The 13,053-nt window shown below is 42.3% G+C and overlaps 2 protein-coding genes across 9 annotated transcripts in view; one reads left to right on the top strand and one right to left on the bottom strand.

Moving 5' to 3' along the window:
- Positions 1 to 5,238, top strand: part of pnpla6 (patatin-like phospholipase domain containing 6) — a 61,790-nt gene extending 56,552 nt beyond the window's left edge. For all 5 annotated transcript variants that reach the window (XM_039772461.1, XM_039772466.1, XM_039772465.1 and 2 more), the window contains one exon: positions 1,547 to 5,238. In XM_039772461.1, the coding sequence (XP_039628395.1) occupies positions 1,547 to 1,624 (78 nt within the window). In that variant the 3' untranslated portion in view covers positions 1,625 to 5,238. The remainder of the gene's footprint in view (positions 1 to 1,546) is intronic.
- Positions 5,239 to 7,241: 2,003 nt separating this feature from the next.
- The window catches only part of LOC120541129 (cytochrome P450 4F3), a 64,666-nt gene continuing 58,854 nt past the window's right edge, over positions 7,242 to 13,053 (bottom strand). For all 4 annotated transcript variants that reach the window (XM_039772470.1, XM_039772471.1, XM_039772469.1 and 1 more), the window contains 4 exons: positions 12,665 to 12,798; positions 10,874 to 10,938; positions 9,620 to 9,702; positions 7,242 to 8,058 (listed from right to left, as the gene is read on the bottom strand). In XM_039772470.1, coding sequence (XP_039628404.1) covers positions 7,887 to 8,058; positions 9,620 to 9,702; positions 10,874 to 10,938; positions 12,665 to 12,798 — 454 coding nt within the window. In that variant the 3' untranslated portion in view covers positions 7,242 to 7,886. The remainder of the gene's footprint in view (positions 8,059 to 9,619; positions 9,703 to 10,873; positions 10,939 to 12,664; positions 12,799 to 13,053) is intronic.

A 13,053-nucleotide genomic window follows, 5' to 3' on the forward strand; every position in this document is an offset into this window, starting at 1 on the left:
CTTCATTATCTGGAAGTTCTCCTGGGTGTGGTGGAAGCCCAAAGTAGGGCTCTGCAGCACCTCCTGGCGGCCCCAACAGAGCCCAGACTCCAACTGCCATGTATCCCTGTGGGCATCTTGAGGTGCTGCTGCATATCCAGGGGCTGCCATCTTTCTCTTCAGGGGAGACATCTGCTCCCGCAGTGCTTCCTTTATGATGACCTCTTATCCAGGGAAGGGCCCCAGGCGTCTTTCACAATGTGTATGCAGCTTTTCCTTTTTAAAGACCCTAAATTGGATCATGGCATAGTCAGAATGATAATTAAAACAGAAACTAATAAATCTAATCCAGTGATTGATGTCACCATGGATGTAACTGGATCCACTGGGCCCCCGGGCTTGAGTCACACTGATGTCGCTTTACACGTTTGCTTTGTTAGTTCTAAGTATAAATCCCTCCATCTATAAAACACATTTTCTGTATCTTCTTCATACACAGCTTTGTGTTTCAAGCCACAATTTTGAAATTTGTCACACAGGAACTTTTCACCATAGGTCACATTTTTGACTTCCACCTTTAATCATCGCATAGCACCCAAAGGAAGCAGCAGTGGTGGTTTTGGGGGTGAGTGGTGTCAAATCGACAGAGAAACAACACTACAGAGGTTGTAATGGTGATGTGATGGCTACCTCTGTTACTTTTCTAGGTTTGATTTCGACCCATTATGTTTAACTTCTCCCTCACTATGTCAATCATGTCTCCAGGGTGCCCCAAATGTAATCTGTCATCATCGCCACCCCAAGCTGCCCCGTAGTGTTGTATTTGATGCTACATACGTTTGGCTTTTTAACTTTTGGCCTTGTCCCCATTTCCATGAGCAGCTTGGGGTCAGAGAGAGCAGTTGTAATCCCACAGTTGACTCAGGCAAATTGGGATCACCAGTTGCATTTATTCTAAACTGAATACTTTTTTTTTCTTTCTTTCTTTAAACATAAAATAGAGTTTGGAAGTATCGGGGAAAGTCATGAAAGACAATTTTAAAATACCACAGTATGATCTGTGGACTGAGAAGCAGCACTTTGTGGGGTGTGATGGGTAGATAATATGCTTGCCCTTCCTTTAAGATCTCAAGGTTCAGTTCCTGCCCAGAACATTTGCTACAACCAATTATAACATGGCCCCAAGCCGCCCCAAGTGGGGGTTTATTGTCCTGAGATATTTATTCCAATTTCAGGTTCTTTGTACCAGAAGGAAAACCCCAGAAAATTGTACAGTAAGAATAATTCTGTACTATACGAAAAAAAAAAATATAAGGTAAAAAGAAATGATATATCACCGAACTTAAGTTTCACACCCAGGGTAGAAGTCTTTTATAACCACTCCATTGTAGCCTTTATTCTAATATTCTTTATCAACACGTGATTAGCGACTCCAGCAGTTAGCCTTGACACTTCCTCTAAACTCCACAGGCAATGCTTGCAGTCCAAAGTCTTTGTCATTCCTCAGATCTCGAGGACATGCAGGTGTCATTTAGCAGGCCTCACACTTTCTCATTTGTGTTGTTAGGATGAAGAAACGTCCATCCGCAATCGCAAGAGGCTGACCTCAGATGTATTCCCCTCTGTGGATGTGCCTGAACCTTAGTGAAGACAGAGGACACCACAGGATAATAAAGGACGCTGAGCCTCCCACCTGAGCCAGGGACACACGCACAGGATTGGGGGCATGAAAACACAGACAAGTGTGGCTCTGCTTCGAAGGATTAGATGGCTTATCCTAATGGTGGATCCTACAGAGATGCTCTTACTTTGTTCAGCATGTTTCTTGTAAAAATAGGAAAAAGCAAGACTCCTTTAGGAAGCTCCCACCAAAGACCCCCTTATCAGTGTTACTGAAGACTGGCGGAGAATATCTTGGAAACAGAAAAGTGGCAATGGTAACCCATTAGGACCCAGGGGCACCTGGCAAGCAGGCTTGACTTTTTTAAAAGGTTAACAGAAAACAGTCCCAAAAATCACTGTCCTCCAGATGTGGTCTCTTGTCACTCTGGTAGAAATGCCAGGCTTCTTTTGTTTTATAAACCCGTCACTTTCTGCATAGTGCAGGTGTGTCTTAAAGTAAATCCGCACTTTCCTAAGTTACGCTGCAGAGCTTACCAGACATTTGCTTTCATGTGTATGTACACCCAGAACCTCCTTGTTATTGCCTCACAAAGTATGGCAACTGTATTAGAAAGTCAAGTACAGTGTGAATTTAAAGCATACAGAATCACGACAAAATGGGTGAGCACTCATATGACACTGTGTTTGTTCAGGACGTATGGTCACTGCGTTAGTTTGCACCTGTGCAAAAAAGAGCAGCCTGTAAAGAGATTAAAATGCACCTCATTTAATGCGCTATGCTGTTTCCTAACTCCTGATTTATTGTTACCTTTGCAATATCCACTTTCAAATGCTGCTTGCCTTGGTCAGGATTGGAGAAGCCAGTGTTACATGATAGGTAATGGATCTGGATGATACTTCAGTTTATTACGTTTCATAATTTTACATCATTTGTGTGAGAGCAGGAGCCATTATCAGTTACTGTTTTCAGTAAACATGGATGTTTAAAAGAGGCACACTGCGTCTATTGTGTAATAGAAGTAAAAGCTAAGCTAATAAAGGACAAGGCAGACTTCTCAAACTCTGCCTTGTTATAACTTGCGCAGGTAACATTGAGCTATGAGAAGTGACAAATCCTAGCCTGTCAACACTGGGAGACCAACTACCGCCTTTCCAAGCATGAACATTCAAAGATGGCAAAAATAGCCACCTCTGTTACGTGTCCTGTGCTCATACCAGATGGGTGGCTAAAATGTGACGGTTACTCGCGCTCAATGGCGTACCTCCTAGGGTGACCTTTTACATGTCACAAGTGATGTTCTTCCTCGGCTCTGCTCTTTTGGAAGTACTGTTAAGGTTGCCCTATGAAGCTGTCACCTAGCAGCACCTACCAGGGTTGCAATAGACAAAACCATAGACGTTCAGTTACATGGCAGGGTTCCACCTCCATAACAGTATGAAATGTGTGTCTGTTTAAAATACAAAGTCAGTGTATACACGTAGCAGAGGGCGATAAACCGGCAGATGGGGATACCGGATAAAATTCTTGCAGGGTGCATTAAAAAAAAAATGATAGAAAGCGTGTTTTATGTTTAAATATATCCACACGTTTAACAACACATCAATAAATGTGCACACAACAAAAAACAGAAATGTTTTTTCAATTGGAGTATTTGTGTCTTAAAAGTAATGTCTGGGCTTGCGTGTTTTCTGTGTGTAACAGATCCCTTTAGGAATGTTACCCAGGGTGCTGTGCGGTTCAGCCTAGTTGGGGAGTCAGTACTGGTTGTGCTCCCTGTGACTCCCTTTTGGATTAAATAGGTTTGACAATTTAAAGGTGGAGATCTGAAATGAGGAGGGAGCACACAAAAAAAAATGCGGCTAGTACAGTGTTTGCTTGGCGGTGGTGTGAGGGAGGGAGTGAGGAAGAAGAAGCAGCACTTTCATTGGTTCAAGTCGTAGACGTGAACACCTGCTGTCAGATCAGTTGGAGTAGCAGAACACTAACAAGCATGGCAGGTAAGAGGCACACCTGTGTGCTTAACTAATCACTAATAGATTTGTTATTTGCTAAAAAAAATGTTTCTGTCTTAAAAGTATATACAAGTAACTGGAGTATATCTACCAGCATCTCACAATTCTTAAGTATACTGTGACATTCATTTTAGGTCGCATCACCCAATCCTGTATGTTTGTTTTACTGTGCGCATCTTTAAATTTGAATTAAGCAGCAGTCCCACAACGTATGTCTTTACACCCCAGGACCCCATCACTGGTGCAGTGCAACTCCAGTATGGAGGTAGGACACATTGTGAGTGAACATGTGGTCTCACAAATCCATTTAAAGACTTGGTATAATTAAAGTGGACAATATTGGTGCCTGCTGCTCTCTTCTTTTGCCAGCCCCATGGATATGGCTTGATGTCTGTGTATTGAAAGGTTGCAGCAGAGCAGAAGCCAAGTAATTTTGTTTGTTTTTGCATTTATTTTGTCAAACATTTCCGAATTTGCCGTACTACTTCATGAGATTAATTTTTAAGCATCAGAACAAAATATAAAGACACAGATTATTATAGTTTTTCATGTTTTTGTAAAAAAGTATCATATAAAGTGTGCAGTGTTGTCATGGCCTGCGGTTTAAAGCACAACTGAATTCACAAAGCAACATCAGAGCCACCTGACTGTAGTGATGGAGCCAAAAGACATCATTTCAATTATAAGCATCAATGTACAAAATGGTGGATCCGCAGGGCCCAGCATACAAGCCACAGTTTAATAATTGTGTGACATTGTTCACACTTTATAGTCCCCATTGAACACTGACATCAGCCCACACATTGACATTTAAGGCCTTCTTGCTGTCCCAATAGTTTTGGTTGTTCTTACTTTCCATCCTTGGACAAATCAAAACTAAGATTAACCGTGCTGAGACAGCGTGACAGCTGCTTTTCTCCATGATGGATGATAAGTGCTCTTTCTTCATTTAACGGATATCTTGATGTGGGTCATCCATGTTTTACACAGTAATGAGAGCCAGAGGACATTCTCCTTACTGTCCTCTTCACAAAATGTCATCTCATCTTTGACTTCCCCGTGTCCATGTGTGCTGTTTGTTTTCAAAGATGGTCCTGGCCTTTCATGTTAAAAGCACACCTCCACTTGTGGTTTGTTTGGTAGCATCTTCCCTTCCATGTTGTCATTTAGAGCTCCTTATTCACAGAGGACAGAGCCGCATGGTGGGCTTGCCTGAGCTATGCTACTCACGGGGCATCTTAACCTTTTGATTCATTCTTTTGTCATTTTATGTTATCCTAGTTTTCATATTTGTCCTACTGCTGCAATATTGTATAGTAACGTTTCTGTGAAGCGCGCTAGAGGTGGCCACCTAAATCCTCTGGCCTTCGTGTCAGTTTGGTTTCTTCATTCCTAAATAACAGCACAACTGGGACTGGTGGATATTTCAGGATGGGAACAGTTTGTCTTGTATTTGTAATTATATTCCCTGTATAGTCGTTGGAGCAAATCAAAGGCTATTAGAAGAAGGATTTATATGGGACTATAATTTTAAACTAATCTATTATTTCAAAGATACAAAATGTTATGCAATATTGTTTAATAAGATGCAAACATGACATTAAAATTTGGAGAATGCTTTAAGATATTTTATTTCTTTAAACTGGAGAAATACAGTATTTGATGATTTAATTCAATTTTCTTTAAGAAAAAAATGAAAACAGTGAGGAGTGTGTGATGTTTTTTTCTTGTCCGTGTCCTCATACTGCTTGCCTATAAGCACAAAAACTCTTTAGATTTAGTCAAACTTTACATTTTTTTTATGGGATTATTTTTTATCAGAAAAAAACATCAGTTTTTCAGTGGTATTCCCGTGTGAAGAAATATGCAATCCAGTCAAGAAGCCACTGGGCCAAACCCCAGGAGCGAGGATGAGGAAGGCCAAAGGGAGATGACCACCACAGGAAGCACAAGGTACTTCTAATAACCAGAGGAAAATGTTTTAAGAGTTTGACGTTGGTGGGAGTATACCCCCTTCTGTCTTTCCTAAAGTAGCTGTGGATCCCCCTGTTGTCAGCTTTTTATCAGCTCTTATTATGGATGTCACATGCAAGTGTAATCCCTCATTCTGTGGATTTTGCTTTAACAAAATGCCTTTGAAAACAACAAACATGAAGGGTTTCGGTTTTGGCATCTCACACTTTGTTGTAACTCCATAGCAAGTCACTGGTCGCCGCACAGTTTCATCCAATTCGACGTTGTCCCCATAACTTTACTGATCTTTCTGCCTGTAACGCAATGGGCCAAAGTCATCAAAAGTGACAGAGGCACAGATTTTGTCATATGAGGCGGCACTGTGCTTGTTTACAGCCTGCATTTCAAAGGCGATGAGTGTGCAGACATTTGTGTTGACTTGAGACTTTTTAGATGGAATGAATTTAGTGTCCTATAGACATGGTGACATCCTTTGAAAGAACATGAGAAATTTAACAAATGGGAGGAGACTACTTGGCTTGCTAGAAACATTTTTGTTTTTATTTTTAGTTTGTGAGTTTTAATGTTTTTGAAGCTGAATTATCAAGCTTCAAGTGCGTGTTTTAATGCTATTTTTGAGTAAGATTTTCATTTTTATTTGTTTCTGTAGTGCGTCCCACTGCATTTCAGAATTCTCCATGCACAGTTAATAGTTGCTAGGGTCCTTCTCCTTGCCCCGCATCCCAAAGACTCACCATTAAATTCCAGTGCATCAGCAGGATTGCAGACTTGATCGGTGAGCAGCTGCAGCTTAATCGTTGTGGGTCTGATACTCTGCTCAACGACTCTTTAGTCTGGACTCAGTTTGAAAGACCCACACACCTCCTAGTTTGTTGCTAAGAACACCATAGCAGTTTCTCTTGATCACCTTTAGCCAACAGACTCTTCAGCGTGGTCAGTGAAAGTCTGGCAGTAAGAACTGACCACCCTGAATAGCCAAACTGATTTGTGTGGCTGCCATAACATTTGTCACCAACCCTTTGAACATCCTGTCCCATTGGTCAACACTCATCTCTTATTTCTACATGAAGATGAGGTAGTGGCGGTGGTGATTCCTCTTGAGGCATCCACTGCCATCTTTAATCGTGTTTCTCTTCCTTTGCCCATTACAGGCTGACAAATTCAAATGTACTTCACTGAGCAGCAGTTGGCATTTGCAATGCTCCATTGGGTTCCTTACGTCTGGTGAATTTGTTTTACATGCATTCAAGCTACATATCCATGCCATCATAGTAAATTTGGATTACAAGCAAAATGAATTGGATCGAATCAAAAAAAAAACAAACAAAAAAACAACCAGAGCAGCCGCATAAACCCCCTGTAGCACACAATATGGAGAGGCAGCCATCTGAGAGCCACGTCATCTGCCGCGTGCACCGCCTTCAGAGTCCCACATGCCTGGAATGAGCAGAGCTGCCGCCACATGCCTCCTCCAACTGCTTCTCTCCAGTTCTTGATTTATTGAAAGCTCAATGGGGCTTTCCTTCTGTCATCACAAAGGTGAAAAGTATTTCGAGCCAAAAAACTGATACTGCTTAACGTGAGGAAAGCTACCTTTGGAGTTTGGCATGCAGTCCTACTTGACATGTGCACACAGACAATACGCACTATGGTGTATGTGAGAACAGCTTTATTTTATAATTATTTTACCTCTTCTAGGTTTTATAAAACATATTACTTAAAGCTTTGGGTAAAAATAAAAATATAAAATGGTAAGCTCATTAAAGTGCCAGGGAAGAGGTAAATGTACACAGCTTTAACACACAGATCCATAAAATAAATCTGTCCATGAACATTTTGAAACCGTGCTCTCCAACCCTTGACTAGCAGCCATGGGCATATCCCACAGTGCCCACTCACACAGTCACTATCTTGTGGATGGTGAGAACCATTGACACCGAGTTAGGGGGCACAACCAGCCAGACGTGTGTGGCTTCAAAGCCAATGCAAAAGGTGAGAGAAGAAGAGGAACCTTCAGGTCATGGCATCTCAGATCAGGGAAAAAGAAGTCAATCGACTTACAAAAGTACTAAAAATAAGGCATAGACTCTGCGTCCGTGAGTGATTTCGCAAAGCGTCGTCCTGATTGTGCAGCTCAAAGGAGCAAGACTCCTTCCTCCACCGAGCTCCACCTCAAGCCCCACTGAATGTGGACAAGCAAAAGCTTGCAGCTGCATTAATGGAAAAGTCCAAAAAAATAATTCGTACCGTGGCAGTGCTTTGTTGTGAAGGTGAAAAAGGAGTGACCCCTCATACCCTCATAGCTTCACGAGGGGCTCAAACTTGAGCCACAACCCGCCTTCTGCCCTCAGAATGAGCTGATTTTTACGGCGGACCTCGGTGCAAGTCGGGATGACTCGGAATCGATGCAGGGTCAGCGCCAGCACCACTTTAATTTCTGACATGGCAAAGTTTTGTCCTATGCAGTTTCTGTGAAAAAACAAACAAAAAAAAAATGAAACTTTAACAGTGAACGTCTTTGAGTGCAGCGTCAGACTCCAGTCATGGGCTTTCTTAATTAACTACTAATCACTGCGCACACCATTTAACTTCTCTTTTACTTCATGTCATTTTAACATTTAGGTTCCTTTGTTTTTGTTTTGTCCGTAGCCTTTATGGCGTTATGTTTACCTCTGGAAAATGAGCCAAAAAACATGGAATTGTTTTCATGAGAAAAGATTTCATTACATGTAACAGAAGCGTCACCATAAACACAGTAGGAGAAGTCTGTCTGGTGCCAGCTTTGGCATACTGATTCAGGTTTAGCACGCGTCTTTTGAGATGGTCACCAAAACACTGCCCAATGTCACAATAGGGACATTTGACACATCTTTGAACACTTGCATTTTTTATCTGTTGCTTGACTGATAGAGGATTAGAATATCACTGCATACTTGACATGCTGCTTGTGTTGTTTTGGGTTTACCATGGTGCAAGGCTAGTTCTGCCCACATTTACTCCGGACACAAACATGGACAGTTCTGGCATTCTGAATTGTGCTTAGGGGGCTAGCATATTTCTTGTTCTTGTTTGCAATTATTTATCCTTTTTGTCACACCATGGTGAAGCTTCATGTGACCGAGTTCACTAGTTCAGTCATACAGTGCAGTCTCTATTAGGAGACAGGTGGTGTCCTCTAAGGAGCACAAACTCTGGACTGATACCGAGGGGGACCCCCCACCACCTCCCCAGTCATCAGACTCTGATAGTGAGTGGACACTGTTACCTGCAGTATATTGGCATATACACAAAGGGGTACCATTTGTGCTACTGAAAGGGTGTGCTCTTTGGACAACACAGATCACTGAAGTCTAATAACATCTACTACTTGCTATAACAATGAGGGGTGACATCTGTTTTTCCCACCTAGGGCTCTAATTGGGCCTAGACTGGCACTAGGCATTGGCTTCACCACACATTGGTCTGATTATTGCTCAATTTGAGAAATTGTTTGGTTTCAGTTCGTTCTAAGACTGCTTTTTGTTTGCCATTGTGTTTTTCATTGGAGGCTCCACCCCACTCATGAATATTGACAAGTTACCAAAAATTGGAAGAATGCATAGAAATATTCATGATTTTTTTACATGTTGCATGATGTTAATTCATCCATTAGATGGCAGCAAAACTGTTGTGAAGGACTCATTTGGACTTAACACTGTAAAGGGTATCATTTCACAACCCCCAAGTCTGACTTGGGCTTAACTGTAATTGCAAAGAATTCGGAGTCTGAGTCTCACCTGGGGTTAATGCCAAGGAGGTCAACTAGCGAACTCAACCCCATTTGTGTCCATCATACAGTGCAACACCCATTCCAATAAAACATTTGAAATGGAAAAAAAAATGAAGGTGGGTCAAAGAATTACACATTGACCGTGCTTTCAGCATGTGAGTGACAGAGGGTCCATTTAAGGATTGTTTAACATATGAGAGACCCGAGATGGTCCTTCTGTTTCATTTATAAACCGAGCAGGAGAAATGGAGCAGCCCTTACCTTGGCCCTGCTGAGAAGGGGATGAAGGCGTGAGATGATCTTCCTTGGGAGTTTTCAGGATCAAATCGGTACGGGTTGTAGACCTGCAGGGTCAAACAGATGAAAATTCTACATTTGCTAGACTTCTCAATATGCTTTTTAATCGAATGCCTGTGCACTCCAACGGGCACATGTTGGGTCAGCCCCCATATGGGATCGGTGGCTTGGAAACACTAGATATTTTGAAGCCAAGGCTGGGCCTGCATGGAGCACTTTAAAGTCACAATGGGATGCACTCCTAGCATGGAGCATCCCTGATGTTTTGATGTTTGAAGATGCATTCAAGGTAGGACTGGTGGCACTGAGTGTATGTGGAATTACCTCGATTATCTCGGCTTCTTTCTTATTTTTAAAACATTTTTAGTGAGAAAAGGCCTTTCAGCTCAACAAAGCTCACCAACCCCAGTCATAGAATTTCATCAAGTTAAATTTTGAGAATCTGTGAAGTCCTACAGTCCACCACACTATTTGGCTGTTTATCCCACCTCTACTTTGTAACATTTGTGTTAAAATTCCCCTTGTCCAATCTCCATTCATTCCCATGTTCTTGTTGAAGAACTCATTTTAAAGCAACAACCCCTTGAAAGTCATGAACTGCATTTCACTGCCTTCATTTTGCAGAAATCCAAATTTTTTCCTCCAACGACTAAGCTCTAGTAAAAGATGGAGGAAAGTATGTGGAATTGTATTACTCCATTCCACTGGAGGAGATGGAGAAGGTGGCAGGGAAAAGGGACAGCTTTGCTTAGACCGCTGTCCTTCACTGACGCGCACTCTATAAACAGTAAAAGATGGATAGACATGGATGGATGGCTCAGCACAGACCCGAGGCTAACAGGTGGAACATCACGAGGGCTCTGAATGTGACACAGACAAGTCCTAACTGAATGAAAGTGGAAAAAGGGACCAGGGTGAAACATCACTCATCACAAAAAAACAGAGATGGTCTGGGATCAGAGACTGTCGTAAATGATGGAGAAAAGGCTTTGGTGGGCTGGGAAAGTATGGAGAGAGTGGTGAGGAATGAAGTGGCCAGCAGAAAGAAGGAGAGGAAGACCAAAAAGCAGATGGACGAATCTCTGTATACAGAAGGCGAAAGAGAAGATGGGTCAACCCCAGATAAAGATAAAGCCGGAGGAAGAGAAGATGTCTTTTGCTTTCATTCTGGAGGATGGCAGTGTGGGAATCTACCAGTCTTCTTGACAGCCTGCTTACCTCTGGATTTGGCCACACGGCTGGATTGTGGTGAGTCCCATAAATGCTGATCAAGCAGATGTTGCCTACAGAAGTGAGAAAGAGAAGTGAGAGGTGAGGATCACCAAGGCACAAAATGAAGAGAAAGTCTACACTGCCTTGCACTCTTGTGAATTTGGGCACTTTTTAATCATTTTTCTCTGGTGTTATTTTAGATAGATAGATACTTTATTAATCCCAAGGGGAAATTCACATACTCCATTTTAGGTATTTTCAGTCCAATTCTTTAAGACAGACAGACAGACTTATTTGGTTTTCTCTGGTCTTCCTTGTCATGACACCATGGAGAAGCAACGTGTTGCATGTGGGGCTGTTACACAATTAGAATTTAATTTGACAGCATGACGGCCAACAGTTTGGATCAACTTGGAATCCTTTCTGGTCAGGTGATTTCACTTTGTCATTAGGGGTTATTGACTAAGGTGCAGAAATGGCACATGTATCCAGGTGAACATTTCACTCTAAGCAGGAACAAAGGACATCTACAAACACAAGTCTGGTCCATTTTCAGATATGGCAGAGGCCCTGTCTCTAAAAAGAAGGTCTCACGCTTTGAACGAAGGAGCTACAGGAGAATCCTGAAGATCGGCTAAATGGACACCCTCACGAGTGAGGCAGTGAAGTGAAACTATGGTAGTTAGAAGGAATATTGAAGAGTAAGAGCTAAATCTTCAGCCACAGCTCTGGAAACTTGGCTGGAGAGGAGGTACGCAAGATTGTGTAAGACAAGAAGATTAAAAAAAAAAGTGAACAGGGTCCAGAAGAACATGGAGGATGGATGACATCGACTGGGAAAAGACAAGGCCAAGTGGGAAGCAATGATGGAAACAAAGTTCTGGGTTTCACCTGTGACTTCAAGCAGTCATGCAAGTGGATGGATCAAATCCAAGTCATATTATGGAATATCATCTACTGTTAAATTCTGCTCCATACTTGTAAAGTTTTAATTTTTTATAATGTATTGAGGATTTGTTCTGTTCTGTGTATTGTATTGACCCCCTTTTGTTTTTGACACCCACTGCATGCCCACCCTACCTGGAAAGGGGTATCTTTTTGAACTGCCTTTCCTGAGGTTTCTTCCATTTTTTCCCTACAAGGGATTTTTTTGGAAGTTGTTTCTTGTCTTCTTAGAGAGTCGAGGCTGGGGGGCTGTCAAGAGGGAGGGCCTGTTAAAGCCTATTGTGGCACTTCTTGTGTGATTTTTGGGCTATACTAAAATAAATTGTATTGTATTATATGTGTAAAGTTAGAACTACAACACAAAGTGCACAGAAGATGAAGGGGACTGAATACGCACTGGGTCCACTGTAAATAAAGACCTGCCCACTGCGAGGCCTCATCACAGCACCCATGACCTGTAGTTTAAATGAGGGCCTTCCTTCACCACCATCCGAACCAAGTCACCTTTTTGTTAACCTACTGACAGAAAACAAAAATAACTTGTTAGCGCTAATCCTAAAAGAAAGAACGTAGAATAAAGTGATCCATGGATGAGACCTGTTTAGGAAGCAACAAAAACAAAGAAAACACCTGGCCGAGACCACAAGGTTTCATAAAACATATGGAGGCCACACATATAATCAAGGTGTAATGGGTTGCCTTTCTAATTGTCACCACTACAGAATGAGGTTCATCATAAAGAAGAGCCTTCCATTTTGGGACGCCTGTGAGGGGGTTTACAGTCCCTTCATCACTTAACAGGTGTCTTTTACATGAGACCACTCACATCCCGTCACCATTGTCCTAACTCACCCTTTGGGATGACCCGATCTCCGGGCACTTTCAAGTCTTCAGTGAAGCGGCGGGTCAGGGCCGTTACTGGAGGGTGCAGCCGCAAGCTCTCCTTAATGCACATGGTTGTGAACGGCATCTGGCTGAGGTCATCCCTGTGGAATAAATGAAGAAGCGTTGAGGATATTTTGGTTGCCACACTGAGACATCTCTAGAAGTTGCTGGACAACAACAATTCTGAAGAACACATCTGCTCATGACTGGGGAGGCCTAACTGCCTTAGCTGGTCGCAGAAGGACATGTCAATGTGATGTCCTGAGCTGTCTTATCACAGCTGTGAAGGAGATAATAAGGAATTATGCATTGAGATCACCCAGTGGAATCACACTCAGAATCATATCCCCTCCACA

Source organism: Polypterus senegalus, chromosome 12, assembly GCF_016835505.1.
Source record: "Polypterus senegalus isolate Bchr_013 chromosome 12, ASM1683550v1, whole genome shotgun sequence".
Classification (NCBI taxonomy): Eukaryota; Metazoa; Chordata; class Cladistia; order Polypteriformes; family Polypteridae; genus Polypterus; species Polypterus senegalus.